This window comes from Antechinus flavipes, chromosome 4 (assembly GCF_016432865.1).
Source record: "Antechinus flavipes isolate AdamAnt ecotype Samford, QLD, Australia chromosome 4, AdamAnt_v2, whole genome shotgun sequence".
Lineage (NCBI taxonomy): Eukaryota > Metazoa > Chordata > Mammalia > Dasyuromorphia > Dasyuridae > Antechinus > Antechinus flavipes.
The window spans coordinates 23,263,713-23,283,695 of record NC_067401.1 but is presented as its reverse complement, the minus strand read 5'-3'; the positions used below and the strand labels follow the sequence as shown (position 1 = coordinate 23,283,695).

Here is a 19,983-nt window from a genome sequence, read left to right as displayed (position 1 = left end):
CTTAGGGCCATATACTGAGATTTAATTCTGAGGGCATTTTTCCTCTGAAACCTTTTCCTGCTCAAAGTAATAAATGACCTAGTTTGTATTTCCAAAGTCTTAGTCTCTTCTCCATGTAAGCCTGGTGTGACTCTGTTATATTGGAGATGTTGGGAAGACCTGTATAAAACTGTTGACTGCTCTAGTCTATAGAACTAATTTAAAATGGGAAGGAAAATGTGTTTTTCATCTAGGTTCAGCAACATGACTCAGACGTGATCTACATTTGAAGTTTTGTGGACCCACATCTTCCAGAGGGTGAATACGTCTAATTTGTGTAAAAGTACCTTCAGTGGGGCTTAAGAATGACATTAATGGCCTTTCTACTTATGGGCTGTATTGTGTGCCATGCGTCAGAGAGGCTTTAAAGGGATAGTGAGGACTCTCTGGGATGCTGCTAATTTACAGGGTGGGCCAGGAAGAAAAGGAATCCCTCCTTGGAAGAAGACTTAATTCCTACAAGTTGTATTGGCTTTGACTGGAACAGGGACTGAGCTCTCTGATCACCTCTGTTGTTCCTTCTCTGGACTCTGATGTTGGCCTTGCTTCCGATGGATGTACCCCCTTCTGCCTCTGGACCCTCTGCTCCCCAAGCCAGTGCTTGGCCGTTGGCTCTGGCTCCATCTGTGCTTCTGGATCCTCTCAGTGGGAACCTTCTTCCTCTGGCCTTCCTTGCTCCTTGGTTGCAACCTTGGACCTTAAACTCTTGTCTAGTACAGTTTTCCAATCCTGGTCTCAGCATTTTCAGGGATGAACACTGTTTTTTTAAACCCCAACATGAATATCTTAGCAATTTAAATATTAACTTCTCTCTCATGTTTTAACTTGGTGGTGATCCCATAAGAAAATGTCAACCTCCATTAGTTTGGTTTCTCTTATGGGACTTAAATCTTAGGCTGACATCAAGAGAGAAGGTGGAGGCTCAAGTCTCCGGCCTCCAACTTCCCACCACCTGATGGGAGCTCCCTGACTCCCCTCGTCCTCACTTCAGAATTTCTCAGAAACCCTACTCCTCAGCGGAAGAGCCAGCCCTTCTCCTTATCAGCGCCAATCCCAGCTACCACATCTTTCTCATCTTTTTAATGACTGTCATGAGGATTTCCATTTGCTCCAGTTTCAGGTTTAATCCTCGGTGATCTGTCATCTCTCATGTAGTGGGTCACTGAGCCATAGCCACTCTGCCTCTTGGGCCTCCTCTCCCTTCCCACTGTCGGGATCCTAGCCCAGGCCCTAGCCTACCCACCCACACTACTGAAAGACACTCAACTTTGTTTCTCTTCCAGTTCTTTCTCCACTGGAGGACCAAACTAATCATCCTTATGTGTAGACGTGTTCATTATCATTTTTGTTCAGAATACCCAATGGTTCTCCATAATTTGACTTTACCCTGGCTTCTTTTTTAAATGTTTTTCTTTTAATCATGAACTTTACAAACATGAACATTTCAATATAGAAAGAACAGGAAAAAAAAAGATTATATGAAACTGTGAATTTGTTATATGCAATTAAAAAAAAAAGGATGTATACATATTTAATATGGATGTACAATTTAATGTATACAAGTGCCCTACTAAGTTTGTATGCCCTTCTGAAATTCCTTCTGTTCTCATGTATTTCTAAATGTTTCTCTGATCTTTCCTTTTCTTGCTTAGAAAGATGGATCCATTGCCCAACTCTTTCCACCCACTAAAGCCCGCGTGATCCCCAAGCATAACCAAACTAAACAAATCCACACATTGGCCCTCTGTGAAAATGTCTTCCTTTGCATTTCTAGTCCTTCCTTTCTCTTCTGACGTTGTGATCCTTCACTGCATTGGCCAGAGTTCTGCCCTCTTTTGCCATTATTTCCTTTCCATGATTGTTATACTTGGGTAAATTGTTTTTCTGGTTCTGCTCACTTCCCTTTATACATTTTTCACATGGGTCTTCCTAGCTTGTTTAAATCAGTCAGTTATTACTCTTTCCCCTACCCCCATTCTCCTGACCAACTGCCTTTGCTCCCATAGTTCTATCCTCCTGTTAAGCTTCATTGATTCTAACTCATCCTTTGTAAACCCCATGGAATGCTTCCTTTTCCCACAAACCTTCTTTGACACCTTTCTATATCTAACAGTAGCCCAAGCTAGACTCCCCATACATCGCACTTTGTTCCTCCATTATGTACTTACAATGTGTTATTTTGTATTTATAGTTATTTATGTTGTGTCCCTTACTAGATCATTAGTTTCCTAAGGTGAAGAACTGTGCTATATGATCCTATCCAACTTATATCATTATCTCATTCAGTACCAAACCCAAGTCTACACAGTAAACTGAGTATTTGTTGAATTGAGTTGCACGAGCAATGAGTCATCTCAAGAATCACATCAAATCAAACGATTTCAGTCTTGAATGAAGAATTTTTCACTCATCAGAATATTTCAGGCTCATCAAATAGAGACTTAATTTGCTTTTTGATTTTCAGGCAGTGCTCTTTCAATAGATATGATACAGAACTGAACACAGCTCATCCTCCTTTTGTTTGAGGAACCTATCCAAATCTGGTGTATTTTTCTATTCAACAAACTACTATTGAACACCTACTGTATATTAAGTTTGGTGCTGAACTGTTACTAGAAGTCAAGAATTCCCCAGCTGGTCAACTACTGGGCTGTTGGAGTTCTCAGAAACCCTGACTCAAAACTTAGGGGATCACAATTGAGATCACAGAAGTTCCCCAAGCAAAAAACAATGGATCAAGTAATATCTCAGTTTATTATTATTTAGATACTGAAAATAATACGTAGTAGACTGAATCACAAAGGCTTTTATTACACATCTAGAAAACCTATAGTTAACTCTTGTGAAGCTGCAGATGGGTGCTAACAGCCTTGCTACAGAACTGGAACTGGGTGCTTCTGCAACTGCCCCAGGCTCTGATCTGCTTGGTTCTGGAAGCACAGCCAACTTTTGATTGTCCAGGTAATACCACAGAAGCCACTGGCCTCTGGCCAAGTGCTTGTCATGGTCCTTATAAAATTAAATTTCAGTGGTCTTCCTGAGGAGTGAAAATACTTTTTATTTTTAAAAATTTTATTAAATTTTATTTTGTTTAAATATTGATAGTTCTCCCCTCGTGGCCTTTCTTGCAAAAAAACCAAATTTCCATGTTGGCTACACCCATAAAGGTAATTTGTCTTTAGTCCATCCTTCATCCAACCCTTTAAAATCCCAGTTAGCCATACACAGCATTCTGAAGGCTTTCAGAGTTGTTTTTACAGCATTGTCATTGTATGAACCATTCTCTTGGTTTTGCTCAGTTCACATACGTCTTACTGTGGTGTTCTTACACTCATATGCTATTTGTCCAGCCATTCTACCATTGATGCTCTTAGTGTTGAGCGTTTTACTACCACAAAAAGAGAGCTGCTATAAATATTTCACTACCTGTTAGTCCTTTCCCTTTCTCTTTGGTCACTTAGGCCTATTAACAGTAGAGACAGGTCAAAGGAGAATCATAGTTTAGTGATGTTTTGGGCACAGCTCCCATGCTTTCTAAAATGGTTATTACCAGTCCACCAAAAGGGCACTAACAGACTTGTTTCCCTCCAGCCTCTCCATCATTTGTCACTTTCTTTTGATTGCCAAATCTGTCAATATGATGGATGGAAAGAATCATGTTTCCTCTAATTGCATTTCTCTAATTATTAGTGATTTGGAGCAGCTTTCCATATGGCTGTTGCTAACTTAGATCTCTTCCTTAGAAAACTGCCTTTTCATGTCTTTTGACTATCACCAATATGTCCTCATAAATGTTATGTTTTATCCATTAATTGACAAAATTCATGCTTGTAGAAAATCCTTATTAGGACAACACCCACCATTCATTTGAGTGAATTCCTGGTACAGGCAAGGAGGGGCTCTGCCTGTCACTAGGAGTTTAAGTGAGATTGCCTCACAGGCCAAATTGAGCATTTGCAGTTATAGACATGGGTGTTATCAAATTAGTGTATCTGCCCAATTCAGTGATCCTCCAAGAATTTTATCATGGTTGACAAGGCCCCGAGTAAATGCACTTACTATACTTTTGATCCCTCAAATCAGGTGTTGTGCTACTTTCATTTTAGCCCTCATGCTAAAGATGATTGTGTGTGGGGTTATTCTGTTTGAACATTTCACTACAAGTCCCATTAAAGTCATCATCTTGATCGATAAGAAATAACTATATTATAGAGTGAAAAAAGAAGCACTATAGCACTACGATTAACGATAAATGCATTTAATGCCAACTACATCATTTGATAAGCTTTATAGGCAAACTAAACTGATTACAAAAAAATCTTGGATAGAACAGTAAAGTTGATTTCAACTTGTTGGGCCCTCTTTGCGCGTGTCAAATACCATCATTAATATTCCTTTCCATACATATTAAGCCATAATAATATTGTATTGTACTAGAAAGAATGCAAAACTTGAAATAAACAATTCTGGCATAAAATAATTTAGGCGTGGGATATGTTTGTATTTGAAAAAGACCCAATTATCAGGACATCTGTACATGATTAGGGCTGAGTTCTCTAATGATTAGAAGTAACTAAGGCTTGGATATAGGACTTATTTACAGGGGAATTTATTTATTTTCTGGTTTTTTAAACTTAATTTCTAAGGAAAAATATTGTTTTGCTAAAATACATCTCTGTTGTGTTAAGCTAGTTTATTTTCTATAATTTAACCTCTTTTAGGAGTTTGCCTTTAAAAAAAATGAAGCCCATTCATTGGGATGTTTGTATTAAATAAACTTTCTTTTGTAAGTCCAAAAGAAGGCATGTTATTTCTCAGTCCTACATCACACAGAATGTAAAACTGGCAAAAATGGGAAGATATTATTTACAAACACACAGGCCATTGTTTAATAAAAATAATAGAGGTTTTATTTGTTACATATAACTTCATTTGTATTAACATATATTATAAAATTTAAAAATTATCATGAATGACTTATTTTTTTTTTAACCAAAGTCTTTTATATTTTGGCAGCATGTTTACTAAATGAAAATACTGATGGACTCCTAGTAAACTGTATGTATTAGACACATACACACAAAAAAAGCAGTGTCAGTTGGGAAATTACCATACCCAACTTAATATTAGGCCAAATTAAAATTACTCGAATTCTGTCATGTAAAAATGTTGCAGGCTTGCATTTTTTGCACAAATTCCATTTCAGTCAAGGGACGTTTCTAAAGCATGAATTTTTAGTGTAACCTTTGAGACAAAGTTAACAAAGAATGACCATTGTCAAAATTAAGATGACACAGAGAGCCCAGATACCCAGGCAGAATGCAAAACAGGAAGTTCACCCTGGTTCTTTTAATATTAGTAGCCCAATTTGACAGCTAGGATGCATTTATCCCATATTAGGATTTTTGTACTGAATATTCTGTATACAAGCAACTTGTTTAGTTAACAGATATCCTGGAATGAAAACCTCAAATTAATCAGTCCGAGCAAGTATTTGGCAAAAGAAAAAAAAAAAAAAACCCACAGTAGTTAACAGTGATGAAAGGAAGTGAGAACACCTTTTAGTGTTGTGTTTATAAGTGAAAAGACGTTGAAAAGCTTTCATTCAAATTTCTCATCGCCTTCTTCCACGTCTTTCAAGCTGAGAACTTCCAAAGAACCTTTTCCTTTTGTCTCCCTCTGTATCAGCTCATCGATTTCTCTAAAGCAGCCAGGGTCAATTAGACACACCTGAAAGATGTTAACAGAGTTCTTTGATAGTCAGACAGACAGAATCTTTGTCTCTACAGCTGTAAATTTAGGATCCTTCAAGACACAAATTTATCAAAAGATTTCTGATACTATTTGAAACAATTCATCTTTTCTAAGTTCAAAACAGAAAGATTCAGGTGCTCATTTAGGAATTACATGCTAGGGGAAAAAAATCTCAAACTTGCTTAATGATGACTCTTGGTTGTCAGGGACGACAGAGGAGTCGGGCTGCTTCAAATAAAAGAGGCGCTAGATAGGCAGTGGATAGAGTGCTGGGCTGCAATCAGGAAGACCCGAGTTCAAATTTAGACTCAGACACTTATGGGCAGGGCACTTAATTTCTTTTCGCCTCAATTTCCTCAATTATAAAATGGGGATAATAATCTACTTTGCAAAACTGTGATGAGGATCAAATGAGATAAAAAATACATGTACATAGTAGGTTCTGTATACAACACTTCTCCACTTTGCTCTACCCTCCAAAAGCAAAAACTAAATAAAAAACAATTAACATGGGAAGTCAATGTACTCCTAGATACCATAAGGATAAAGTACTGATTCCTTCTCTGTCGAAATTTTAAAGACCTAAGATTTTAAAACATTATGGTCTTATTTTATGACATACTTGTCATTTCTTGAGAATATCCTGTGGGGAAATGCCCTGATCATTTATTTCATCCTTGTGATCATGTGCACTGTTCTGTGCTTTCTGAATTAATTGCCAGATCTCTTTAAGCATGTTAACTCCAAAAAATGGATTCCCCTTCCGAGCCCAGGGAAAAAGTGTCATTCTCTATGACTGTTCTGTATAATTTATAATCCAGAACACTTTTCACATACAAATTTTACTCTGCACTACACTCTTAACATTTCTTACAATATAACTGCAGAAATAATTTAGAAAACGGATATACAAAGGAATAAAAATATTTTTTAACTTACGATTTCTAACTGTTCACCAAAGTCTTCACTTTCTATCACCTTGATTAATGGTTTGAGTTTTTCTTTTAGCTTCTTCCCCTCCCTCACAGGTAAAATGAACCGAAGCCTCATATGGGCTCGTTCAATCTTCATGTTTTCCTTCAACTGTTTTATGACCTCCAAGGCCTATTAAGAGAAAGGAAAACAAGTTATAATTTTATTTCTTTTGGTCACTTTTAGTATTTCACATAAAACACATTTCCCTGGCTATCCCCGTCTCTCCCTCCCCAGCTTCCTTCAAGTACAAGCTAACAACCCCTCCCACCCCTCCCCAGCCTCGAGTTCTATATCTTTATTTCTAGCACCTTCCCCTGGTTGTTATTTCTAATTTGTTCTCTGTAGAATCTGTTTGTACAGAGCTATTTGCATGTGGTCTCCTCCACTGGATTCTGAGCTGCTAGAGAGCAAAATGCCTGCCAGCTGGGGGCACCAGAGTGCACTTATCTTCCCGAGTTCAAATCTGGCCTCAGCCACTTCCTAACTTCCTAAAAGTGACCCTGGGCAAGTCACTTCACCCTGCGTGCCTCAATTTCCCCATCTCTTAAATAAACTGGAGAAGGAAATGGCCAACCGCTCCAGTATCTTTGCCAGCAAAGCCCCAAATGAAGTGTCAGACATGACTGAAAACATGGCTAAATAACAAAATTTAGTGCCTGGCACACAGTAGGTGCTTAATAAATGCTCATTAATCTAATTGAAGACTGACAACAGTAAAGGCTGTGTTAAGCAGAAACTTCTTGCCATGGACAGAGTTTCAAGGATACATAAAACCTAAACACCCACATACTGACCTGCTGTTTTGTACTCTTGTTGGGTTTGACGGAATAGTGGATATCCTTCATTGCTCTTTCAATGAGGATGACAGTGTATGGCCTCTTTGTTTCAGGATTTACACATTTATCTGCTACAATTGTTGCAATATCCCTAAACATCTGCTCCAGCTGTGTGTGTCGTTCTTTATCTGACACCTGTACTTCTCCTTTTGTTAAAATCTAGAAGAAATAGTTTTATCAAATCCATTTTATTGTTATCATTTAGTTTTTCATCACCTAAGTTTTTTTTTTTTTTTTAATGTATCCCTATGCCTTCCCAAGAGCCATCACTTATAACAAAGAATAAAAAAAGTAAGCATGTGAAGTTAATGTGTCACTCCCTAAAATAAACAAAGGGGGGGAGGCCGGGGTGCCTTCTTATAGCTCTCTATAGAAGCTATAGTGACCAGCATTTTCCAGCATTCAGTTTTGATGTGAATTATCAATTTTTGGGTTCTGCTAACTTTGCATTAGTCTCTAGATAACCATATTTCTTTGACTCATATTCACTGTCTGCTATAGCAGACTCAAGGACCATGACTTGCTGATGACAGTCTACTTTAATAGCCATTAATTTTTTTTCACTTAGTGTTTGATTTTTTCCACTTACACATATAGTTTTCAACATTCATTTTTTAAGATTTTGAGTTCCAAATTTTTTTTCTCTCTCTCTTTCCTCCCCAAGATAGCAAAAAATCTGATATAGGTGTATATATGTATATGTATATATATAAAATATTCAATCATTTTAAACATTTCCTTATGAGTCATGTTAAAGAAAAATTAGAACAAAAGGGGGAAAACCACGAGAAAGAAAAACAAACAAAAGTGAAAATATGCTGTGGCTTGCATTCACTCTCCACAGTTTTTCCTCTGGATTTGGATGGCATTTTCTTTCCCAAGTCTATTGGAATTGTTTTGGATCATTGTATGGCTGAGAAGAGCTAAGTCTAACATAGCTTTTCATTACACAATCTTCTTGTTACAATTACCATTAATTTTTAAAGTGTCCACATCATATTCTAGTTGACCTCTTAAAATAATCAGTTATAGCCATATCAAGATGATAGAATTTTTGGGATAAAACTTATTAATTATTTCAGATGGGGGGATGCATGGGCCTCTATTTTTTAAGAAGAACTGGATTATCACATGTACCTTGTAAACAATTGTAACCTCCCTCCTTCCTTCTTTCTTCCCTCCTACCCCTTTCCCCACCTCAGTTTAGGATGAAGTAGGCAAGAAAAGGACAATTTATGAAATATGAATGATGCATGAAGTATTTTATTTATTTCTACATGAGTAAAATGAGTCCATTAAAATTATAATTTTAGCTAGGCCATAGTGAAAAATGGTCACAAAAGGAGAGTGCAATTTGGAGGAATTTAAAATTTCTTGAGGTATAGGCTTGAAAGTGACCGATTTTAGACTGAAATCCCTTTTCCTTTCAAAACTTTTATATTTTAAAGGTTTATTTTACTGACATTCATTGACTAGCAGAGACCTCTGTTGATAAATTTTCATGAGGTGCCATGGTTATAAAATTTACTCACTTGACAATCAATTTTTAAATCAGAAACCTCTGCGTACTAAAGTAACACATTAGAGATAGGACTCTCTGGAGTCCAGGCTCTGCATCACTTCAGTTTCAAGATGAAGTGGAGAACAAAGTGTGAGTGGTTCCCAAAGCTCCCTTCTCGCTGTATGAGTTGATGATATTTGGACCTTTGCAGGGGAAGACATTTTTACAACACAAAGAGGCAAAACATACATCTAAATTATCAATTAATTCTGAATTGCTGTACTTCAAGTGAGCCCTGAAATCTGGCTGCTCCAAGGCATTCCAGGGTTAGAAATGAAGACAGGGAATGAAAGCAAAGTTCACTTTGGGAAATAAATATGAATTTTGTAACGCTCACCTGCTTACAGATTTCAGTCTGGTCATCTGTTCCAAAAGCACTGATAAGGTCTTCCTTTTTAGCAACCTGACCTTTAGAAACATTTACAAACACAGAATGTGTCTGCAAAACTTCATCAAGATCTTTTTCCCTAAGGGGAAGGGGGAGAGATGAGAGAGAGAAAAACACACATAAATCTAAAGGAAAGTTTCAAAAAGTCCTCCTATTTAAGCATCCCAAAATGGTATTGTTTTCAAGATCGTGCTGGGTGTCAAATACTCAATACCAGCATTCAGTGTTTTGTGAATCAAGACATTTCTTGAGAATATTTCACATTTCACTCTGATTCTGACTACCCAATAGGAAATTTTCAATGTAGTTTATCACCAGGATCTACAGACAGCACTGACGCTACTAAGTATTACAGATTTTAGAGCTGGGAGGGATGGCGGCTCACTAGTTCCCTTTCATTTTACATACAAGAAACCCAGTCCCAAGTTGATTAAGGGATCTGTTGAAGATCACCCAGCAAGTGGCAAAGTCTGCATTCAGACCAAGGTCTAAATAGTGTCATATAAAAGAATAATCATTAATATCTTTGTATAATGTTTTACATGTAATTTCGCCCAACAACCACCCTGTGAGGTAAGCACTAGTATTACCTGTTTTACATAGGAGAAGGGACTAAAAAAGGGATTTTTAAAACCCAGGTGTCGCTTCGGTGTTAGCAGATAAAGCGGTCGGAGGTAAGGACAATAAAGAGGGGTCTCCAAGGTTTGATCCCTCTTTAACAAACGGCTCCATCTTCCAAAAACACAGCCTGAATCTACCTTGTTACCATCCCCATCAGGCTAGAGCAGGAGTTCTGAACGTGTTTGGGGTCATGGACCCCCTATGGTGATCTGATGAGACATATCCATCCCCTCTGGTAGTGTGTGTCAGTGCAGAAAATAAAAGACAAGATCTTAAAATGAGTGAAAATGAAGGCGTGAGGTTTCTCCCCGCCCCCTTCCCCCATTCACATTCCAGACCCTTGGGGATGGGGCTTAGGTCCTGGGATGCTGTTTTTCAGCCTGCCTTCTGGAAGAGTCCTGACTTGCAAGCGTCCTGGATTTTAACGAGGCCGAGAGGGGCGAAGTCTCTGGCCACGAGGGCTGGCTGGCCCCGGTACCCCGGGGGTCTCACCCCTGCCCGTCACTGTTGCTGTTAAATGCCTCCCTGCCCTTACCCACGCCCAGGCTGTGCCTCCTGGCACCTGCAGCCAACGCCAGCCCGGGCAGAGGGGGCGTCACCCAACTCCTCCCAACGCCAGGCTTTACAGAAGGGCAAGGGCGGACCCAGCGCTGCCCCTTGGGACCTGCAAGTTCCTCTAGCTCCGACCCTTGGAACAGAACGCCCCCGGGCACCTCCTCCAGTCTCCCAGGTAGTAGGAGCTTCCTTTTTCTCCTCTGTATCCCCAGCGTTTGGCACAGCGCCGAGCACACAGCAGACGCTTAATAAACGCCAAAGGGTGGGGGGTGTGCAGTTCCTGGTCCACGGCACTCTACCCCTCGCCTTCGCCCCCCAGGCTGGCGCTTTTCCGGGAAGCCGCCCTTCTTATTCAGCACCTGTTCCACATTTACATTGATTGCCCCTCCCGCTAGAACTGTTCCGCCCGTTTCTGACAACCTCCTCAGGGAGAAGTAGGCTGCGGAGCCTGAAGACCCCAGTTCCCCGCCCCCGCTCCGTATCCCCGCTTACTCACACGCCACTGCGCCAGCCCACGACCTTGTTCTTGTAGCAGGCGATCTCAAAGCGCTTCCCCGCGCGCTTCATGCGCACCACGGCCACGTTCGTCAGGCGGATCTGGTTGGTGGGCGTGAAAATGGACATCGTGGCGGCCTGTCCCCAGCCGGCGGGCGGGCGGGCCTGTTAACGGCCGCCGACCCTCGAGCCGGGGGGTGCGGACTCTCCCAGGGAGGGCTCGACGCCGAAGCCGCCGCCGCCGCTCCCACAACAACCTCCGCCAGACGTCCTCAATGCGCAGGCGCTGGGAAGGGATGGGGGGGGGGGAACAGAATTTTACGTCGTGGGGCAAGGAGGCACGACCCGAACCAATCAGAAGGCAGGGCTACTTGACAGGCTCTTGGCTTCACTAATGAGAGGGGCGCAATCGCCTTTTTCCGGCTTTTCTCTCCGCCTTCACCCGGTTGCTGTAAACTGAAATTGAACCACCCTGTGGTGCTGGTTTCCAATGACCGGGTGGAAACGTGTAGTGGAAGAAATGGAGTTCTGAGGCGGGCGAGGGTCCGCTTTCACTCCCTGGCGTGTATCAGTCCACATTAGTGTTGGGCGATGTCAGGAGGAGCACAGGAATAGAGGCGGCTGGTGATGCAATGGTTAGAGCACGGAACCTGTTGTCAGGATAGATCTGAATTCAAATTCAGCCTCGGATGCTTACTGCCTGTGGGATCCTGGGCAAGTCACTGCGCCTATTTGCCTCAGTTTCCCCACTGGCAAAACGGAGATAACAGAACCTACCTCTCTGGACTATATAGTAACTGTCAAGTGCTTAGCACAGCGCCTAGCACAAAGTAGGTGCTAGCTGTTACTCTTTACACAAGACAGCTGCTAAAGGACAAAAGAGCAAGAGCTGGCTTCAAACCTACCCCTGAGCTAACACCCGGGGACCTGCTTCTTTATCTGTAAAGCAGCTCGATAATCTTGGACACATTCAGGACGGGGTTGGGCTGGACAGTCCCCTTAGGATGTAACCGCCTTTAGAGCAGGGTCCACCTCATATTTCTCTTAGCAGGGTGCATTGTACACAGTAAGCGCCTAATAAACGCTAGCTTGCTTCCTCCATGCACTGAGTCATCTATCTCTTCTGAGGTCCTTTCCAGGACTAGATAGGTCAAGTCTCTGCTCCTGTTCTTTGCAGTTCCATTTCAGGGGCAGGGACATCACCACGAGAAAACAAGAGGGTTCGCTTTACTTTCCCGGGGCCGTGAGGGCGGGAACGAGGGCGAGAGCCACGCCCCAAGAGCTGGGGTCCCGCCCACTCACGTCCGCCGACCAATGACGGGCGCCGGCCCAGCTGTCAATCTGCCCCACGCCGGCCTCCCGGAGCCCGCAGCTGTAGCTCCTGCCGGGCTCTCGCGGCCCGCCTGGCCCCGATCCTGCTCCCGCCACCCGCCGATGACATGGGTAAGGTCCGCTCTCGGTCCCCGCTTCTCCCGCTCGGGTTCAGGCCAGCGCGCCCTGTTCCAGCCGGTCCAAAGGCTTCCAGCCGCCTTCCCAGGGCGAGCCCAGGTTCCCCTAGCTCTAGATGAACTCTAGAGGGTTGTCCGCCTGCGCAGGCGCCGTTGCTCCCGTGGATGCGTACCCTCCCGCGCATGCATGGGGCGGGACGGAGCGGGGATTGGTGGGATACAGATTTATGCTCAGTGATTGACTGGTCCATCGACCAACGTTTTTTAAACCCTTACCACGTGCTAGCTGAGAATAGGGAACAGAATGAGGCAAAACTCCCTCCGCCCCTGCCCTCCTAGAGTTTCCATTCCATTGGGACCGACCATGTGATCTTGGCGTTCTAGGGGACACTCTCCCCAAGCCCCCTCCCGTCTCCGGGCCGTTACCTCAGTCTCAGAGGCTGGATTTGAACTGAGCTCTTTCTGACAACATAATTGCAGGGTCTCAGCAGATAAACAGACATTTATTAAGTGCCTACTGTATTCTGGGCGCTGGGCTAAGCAACCTTCTTTATTATTCTTTACCTTTATTGTGTCCAGACCCGCTTGGCTCCTGTTAAGCTTTTCTGGACCTCCACTCCTCATTCATGTCTTCCCTTTGAGACAACCCCTAGTTTATCTTATGTATTTCTTAATTGCACCTAATTGTTTTCTTGTCTTTATTGGACTGTGAACTTCTTGAGGGTGGGTTGGGGGCTGTTTATTGCTTTATAAAGAACAAATATATGTATGTTTTTGTGCATGTGTATATACACAAACATAAATATGTGGATTCCCAATGCTTAGTACAATTGCTGGCACATAGAAGGTGCTCAATAAATGCTTATTGAAGGACTTTTAGTCTGGAGAGGACTATGGAGCAACCCTCAGAATCGACTTTTTAAATGCCTAGTATAAAATGCATAAGATTACCCTGAAAGGGTCCGACTCTTTTTGTCCAGCAAAATAACGGTTTGGTCATGTATACTTATTGTGTATTTAATTTATACTCTAACATATTTAACATGTATTGGTCATCCTGCCATCTAGGGGAGGGGGTGGGGCAAAGGAGGGGAAAAGTTGGAACAAAAGGTTTGGCAGTTGTCAATGCTGAAAAATTACCCGTGCATGTATCTTGTAAATAAAAAGCTTTAAAAAAAAGATTATCCTGAAAACTATTTATATTGAAATATAGTTACCAAGATATTAAAAATGAGATCTCCAGTCAGCTGCAGTAGATTCAATATAAATAAATTTAAAATACATGGATACAGACTAGTTACAAAGCAGACATGGGTATAATGCTTTGTATAAAAAGCTAGCTGCGTTTGAAAGGAAGCTAGGGGTTGTAAGAGCTGAGAGGAGAGGTGAGGAGGGGGGGACATTGCAGGCATTGGTAATGGCCAGGAGTCAGAAATGGAAGCCCAGAGTGAGGGTGTCTGGACCAGCTTCTGTCCTTGTTCCTTTTCTTCTTTCCCCTCTCCCTTCCTAAGGGGAAGGGCCAGTCTCCTTCTAAGTGAAGGCCAAGTTCCTGGGGAGGCTCTTGAAAGCTTGGAGAGATGGGGAGTCATGGGTCGCTGGCCTTCATGTCTGAATGTACAGTTATCCCTCCCACATCCTGGGGATCAGGGGCACTGGATCTGGAAAATCTGTGTAAAATGCTTTGGCCCTCTAGAGAAATCTGATTTTTCCCTTTTTTATGGGATGTTTACGTTACCTTATTGTAAAACGTAGGCGAAGTATTTGGTTGTAGGCTTTTTATCAGTTGCTGGTCTTCCATGTTGTCTGTGACTTTCAAAAACTCCCCCCAAATTCCCATTTAACTTTTCTTTTTGGTGTGTGAGGCAGTTGGGGTTACCCAAGGTCACACGGAGAGGCAGCGCTAAGTGAGGTAGGGTTTGGTCAGGTCCTTCTGGCTCCAGGGCTGGGTGCCCATTCAACTTCTTCTGCAGCCCTTCCATATGAGACCTGAGTGGGGAAGTCGGGATGCGTACTCCCAGCCTCCCCTGGGCCTCCTAAATCCTTTCCAGAAGCCTCCGTAATCCTTTAATTTCTAGTGTCTTTTCTGGAGGTATCTTGTATTTTTTGGTGAGTTTTTCGAGTGCTGTTTGGAATGTATCGAAGTAGATGCTTGTGGAAAGTTGCTGTGGAGTTGGGGAGCCGCTTCCGACTTGTTCTTTACTCTGTGTGACCGCAGGCAAGTCACTGGCCCATCTGGGGCCTCTTCTGTAAAATGAATGGGCTGGAAGGGATGATGCTCAAGGCCACTTGATAAAATCATGGATCCAAAGTGACAAGAGATCTCCGAGGGCCTCAATTCGTGGGTGAGGAAACAGGCCCCGGGAACCAGGCTTATGCAGGTTGTAAGGGGCAGAGCTGAGTGATGTGAGTTCGGATTCTTTCTCTCCAGATCTCGGAGCCCCCAGGCCTCCCCCCCCTCCCCGATCTCTCTGGTTTTGGTGTTGGACGTGTGGATTCCATGCTAGGACTCAGGGGGGTGTCTGGAAGCTGCTGAGGGTTCGGTGAGAGTCAGACCGCGGGTCAGTCTGAGTGGCAGACGGCCTTTGGATCCGGGTCTCCCTGATTCCAGGCCCAGCTCCCTCCATTGTGCATATTCCTAGAATATCTTGGTACCGAATCTGATGGAAGGAAGAGGAAGTTTGCCTTCTGTTAATTTTGTGTCACTCTAATAAAACCAGTTCATGTCGTCTCCAGCACCGTAAAAACAAAAGCACTTTGTTCAGAACAGTCCCATTCACTGGGTGGTACGAGTCTTGAGTCCCCATTTTCTAGATGAGGATATTGAGGCTGTGACTGTGAGATGCCTTTCGTAGTTCCCCCCCATCAAGTGTCATATAGAAGATGGATTTTGAACTCAGATCTCCTGATTCCAAGCCACTAATTTTTTTTTAAATTATGCCTTGTCTATCCTTTCCAATAGCAGCTCACCACTTGCCCTCTTTTTATTTTGTGCTGCCATGAAAACCGGCCCAACTGTCAACGTTCGAAGAAGGGGACGCTGATTAGGCAAATCTGGCTTCCCTGACATTGGAGGGCCTACGGCCTTTGGCAGCCCTTGGCAGTGCCATTCATCAAGCTTTATTACCGTGAAAAAGGCACGAATAAGGAATAAGCAAACATGTTTGATAAACTCTGGTGGCCTTTCCCAGGAACCTCCCTTTGGTCTTTCCTGTCTGAAGAGGACGGACGGCTTTAAGTGTCCACTCTTGGCAGTGACATGAACGCAAATGAGCTAATTTACCTGTTGGCCCCACTGGCAATTAAATGCTCCCATGGGAATAGGAGGCTCCTTTCTGCAGCTCCAGAAACTTCTGAGGGCAGTGAAGAAACGGAGAGACTGCCCAGAGAACCCAAGGATCTTCCTGAGAGTTTTCTCCTCTGCGTTCATTGGGTACAAGCTGATCTTTGAAAAGTAGGACTTTGTTTTCAGATGCAGGGGAAACACTAAACTCTGTTCAGTTGCCCTTGTCAGAAATAAGGTGCTCGAGGGGCTCCTACATTTACCTGAGTCCTGGTAAGTTAATGTCGCCAGAGTTTACTTAGAATGAACGGAGGATTCGGACTATCCTATGGCTTGTACTGGTTAGATGCGCCGGTTTTAACTGATAATGTTTATTTATAATAAATACATTTGTTTTAATTTATAATCTGTTTTAATAGGAAAGAAAAATGATTTGCTCACACCTTGCCTGCTTACACGCGTGTGCTTTCTGCCTAGATGCTTCCTTGGACACATGGGACCACTTCTACGCGCCCTTGATCTCCCTGTGGATGAACAGGTTTTATGTGTACATGGGCCTGGCCTTTGGCGTCAGTCTGTGCATCTGCGTCCAAGTGGTCAGCAAAAAGCTCGTAAGTAGAGTCACTTCTTAAGGTGACGGATGGAGATCGCGTTAGATTGTCACTTCCTACTAAAGGTTCTAGAGCTGGGTGCCTTGGTTCTTTTAGGGTTCTGCTAGGTGAGCGAGTGAATTTAGTAAGTACCTACTGTGTGCCTCAGATTAAGCATCTATCAAATATATACTCATATAAATATATAAAAAGCCATATATATATATACATATATATATATATATGTGTGTATATATATGTATATATATATATGTGAATAATGACAATAAGAATAGGGTTATATGCTACTTTAAGGTTTTCAAAGCTCTTTGCAATGATTATCTCATCCTATCTTCACAGTAACCCTGGGAGGTAGATGCTGTTATTATCCCATTTTTCAGATGAAGAAACTGAGGCTGAGTGTAGTTGTGATGGCAGGAAGAGTTTGGGGCTTCCAGATTCTTTCAGCTCTTCATCTTCTGTGGACACTTAGCTGAATGGTATGGAAGGGTTTAGCTTCTAAGTGAAGGGAGCAGAGCCAGGAGAACACCGTACATAGCAACAAGAAGATTATACGATGATCAGTTCTGATGGCCCCGATGCTGTGCTCTGTGACCCTGGCTACTACAGGGTCCTAGGAGGGCCACGTGTGCACTCGTGTGGTGCAGCCTGGGGATTTTCTATGGTTCACAGTTAGGACCTGCAGGGCTGGAGAGAAGGCACAGAATAGGCTCTCTTCCACAGTGAGGTAAGTCAGGCCAGTTTCAATGGTCTCGTATTGGAGGGAGCCGTCTACACCCAGGGAGAGCACTGTGGGGACTGAGGGTGGGCCTCACTTCTTTTGTTGGTGTTTGCTTGCATTTTATTTTCTTTCTCATTTTTCCCCCTTTTTATCTGATTTTTCTTGTGCAGCAAGATAAATATGGAAATATAGAAGAATTATACAGTTTAACCTATATTGGATTACTTGCCATCTAAAAGAGGGGGTGGGGAAAAGGGGAGAAAATTTGGAACAGAAAGTTTGGCAAGGGTGAACTTTGAAAACTATTCATGGGTTTTTTTTGGCTGAGATGTGGGCTTAAGTGACTTGCCCAGGGTCACACAGCCAGGAAGTGTTAAGTGTCTGAGGCCAGATTTGAACTCGGGTCCTCCGGACTTCAGGGCTGGGGTTCTATCCACTGCACCACCTGCCTGCCTTTCTATTCATGTATTTTGAAAATAAAAAAGTTTATATAAAAAAGAAGTGACTAAAAAAAAAAAAGAAAAGTTTGGCTTCAAAAAGTTTAGTCTAGAGAAACTCGTAGCCAGCTCTCCTGTCTTCCCTGTGGTTCCCACAGATCTAGAAGGGATAACACATTATGGGTGACAGAGTTAGGGTTCAGAAAGGTCTTCACAGTCTTGGAAATTGGGCTGTGAACACGTTTGGACTTGATTTGAAATTTAAAAGGAGATTTATAAAGTGTTACATTTGGGTTCAAGAAATGTACCCACCCACGACAAGATGGGGAGGTATGGTTAGATGGCAGGTTGTGTGAAGGGGAGCCAGGAGTCTGAGGACCCCAGACATGGGGGGCAGCTCTAAAAGCTGGCACCATTCTTGCCTGATGTTGGGGCTCCCATGACCCTCCATGTTCAGGCTTGAATGGCCCATTTCAGGGAGGACTTCGATGATGATGATGACTGGCATTACTTAGGGCTGGAGCAGGGCCCCAGGGGCAGGAAAGGCCTTGAAGCTGTCTTGGGGGGTGTCCCCGAATTCCACAAGCACTTGGCTCCGGCTTTGCGTTGGGCCGTGCCAGGGCTGGGGGCCCAGAAAGTGTCTTGAGCGAGAGGAGCTCCAAGGGGCACAGCTCAGGGCAAGGGCTTCAGGCAGGGGCTCCGACCAGGAGAAGGCTCAGGAGCCCGACGCGGTGTTGGGCACACACCGGCAGGGAGCTGGGGGGTCTGTGAAGCGGGCGAGCTGCTGGGACGGGGCAGGACCCGGAGTCAGCCTGGGAGGAGGGGCCTTAAAGGGCAAGCGGCCGGTCCGTGTTTTATCCAAAGTAGAACCTAAGTGCGCATCCTGGACCGACCCTCGGGCCTCAGTCTGGGGGAGCCCGTGATTCCACAGCAGAGTCAGGCTTCTTAATGTGTGAAATAAAACAACATAGTTACCAGGGCAGCCGATTATTTGAAAATATAATTATCAAAATAACTAAAAAAATCTCAGGCCCAGGTGGGAAGCCCTGGACTAGGCAAGAGGGAGCCCCCGGGGCTTCGGGCGCAGGAGCGTTCAATGGCCCACAGGGATTCTGAGCTCCGGGGAAGCTGGGTCAGGCAGAAGCTGGAAGTGAAGACGCCGGTCAGGACCAAGGTCCCGGCGGCAGCTGATGAGGCTGGGCAGGAGCCAGCGGGTGGGTGTGAGGGCCCGGCTACAGTTAGGTGGGGGAGGGGAGCGAGCCAGGTGAAGGTCGAAGGTGAGCCTCCGGACTGAGCCGGGCGACTGGGAGAAGAGAGGAGCCCCTCAGTGTGCGGGCGGGAAGAGGAGGGAGCCAGGGCCGAGGGGAGGAGTTTGGGTGTGGACACGGGGTCAGGGGTGCCTGTGGTGGACCAGGCAGTGTGGAGATCAAGCCGTAAACATTTATTAGGCACCTACTGTGTGCCAGGCCCCGGTCTAAGTGTGTGTGAAGGCCTGGAAGGGAGATGAGGAGCTTTATAGAGAGACCTGTGAGTTATCTCCCTGCTGATAATGAGAGAGAAAGAAGAGAAAAGACAGACAGACAGAGAGACCAACCAACAGACAGACAGATGTAGACAGACAGAAGAGACAGAGAGACACAGAACCACAGAGACACAGATACAGAGAGACGAACAGACAGACAGATAGACAGTCGGAGACAGACAGACAGACAGACAGCTGGAGACAGAGAGACAGACACACACAGAGAGACAGAGAGACAGACACACACACAGAGAGACCGACCGAGCCCTAGGAGCCCCTCCCAGTTAGTACAAGCACAGGATAGGGATGATAATGCTGCAGAGGAGACTGAGACATTGCTGTCCAGCAGGTGGGGGGGGGCGGGAGAGGTCAGGGTCCCAGAACTCGTCTCCAGGGGGCCTGGCCAGGAGTGCTGGCCACCACCCAGAGGTCAGGGAGGAGGAAGACTAGGGACGTGCCGTTGGTTTAGCCAGAAGAGAGAAGTGTGACCTTGGGAGTGGTTCAGAGCTGGACCAGGGAGCTCATGAGCTGGCTCCAAGGCCCTGGGAGGCTTTAGTTTGCTGGAGGGATTAGCTCTGCTTGGTTTGGCCCCAGAGGGCCGAGCACTGGGTAGGAATTGGGATGATTTCCTTCCCACTGAAGCAAACGCCAACTGGTGGGGGCAGCCTCTGTGGCCGGTCTTCCTTCTGGGGAGCTTCCTGCTAAGGGGGACAGCCCCTTGGGGCTAGGCAGAAATAGGA

The 19,983-nt window shown here is 44.2% G+C and overlaps 3 protein-coding genes across 3 annotated transcripts in view; 2 read left to right on the top strand and 1 right to left on the bottom strand.

Annotated features, from left to right (window-relative positions):
* The window catches only part of LOC127558742 (merlin-like), a 52,756-nt gene extending 48,237 nt beyond the window's left edge, over positions 1-4,519 (top strand). Inside the window, exon 18 of the mRNA XM_051992015.1 lies at positions 234-4,519. Within this exon, the coding sequence (XP_051847975.1) occupies positions 234-269 (36 nt within the window). The 3' untranslated portion in view covers positions 270-4,519. The remainder of the gene's footprint in view (positions 1-233) is intronic.
* Positions 4,282-11,484, bottom strand: SBDS (SBDS ribosome maturation factor). The gene is made up of 5 exons (XM_051992013.1): positions 11,226-11,484; positions 9,503-9,632; positions 7,563-7,763; positions 6,733-6,897; positions 4,282-5,769 (listed from the first exon to the last, which is right to left on the bottom strand). The coding sequence occupies exons 1-5, from the start codon at positions 11,351-11,353 to the stop codon at positions 5,641-5,643; spliced, it is 753 nt and encodes a 250-aa protein (XP_051847973.1). The 5' UTR covers positions 11,354-11,484; the 3' UTR covers positions 4,282-5,640.
* A 627-nt stretch (positions 11,485-12,111) lies between these two features.
* The window catches only part of LOC127558739 (S-adenosyl-L-methionine-dependent tRNA 4-demethylwyosine synthase TYW1-like), a 214,641-nt gene continuing 206,769 nt past the window's right edge, over positions 12,112-19,983 (top strand). Inside the window, exons 1-2 of the mRNA XM_051992012.1 lie at positions 12,112-12,667; positions 16,430-16,563. Coding sequence (XP_051847972.1) covers positions 12,664-12,667; positions 16,430-16,563 — 138 coding nt within the window. The 5' untranslated portion in view covers positions 12,112-12,663. The remainder of the gene's footprint in view (positions 12,668-16,429; positions 16,564-19,983) is intronic.

Coding starts and splice junctions, on each gene's coding strand:
- SBDS (XM_051992013.1), bottom strand. CDS start 11,353: ATGTCCATTTTCACGCCCACCAACCAGATCCGCCTGACGAACGTGGCC. Junction 9,633..11,225: donor GTGGGCTGGCGCAGTGGCGT/GTGAGTAAGCGG, acceptor CCTTCCCCTTAG/GGAAAAAGATCTTGATGAAG. Junction 6,898..7,562: donor ACAAGAGTACAAAACAGCAG/GTCAGTATGTGG, acceptor TTCTCTTAATAG/GCCTTGGAGGTCATAAAACA.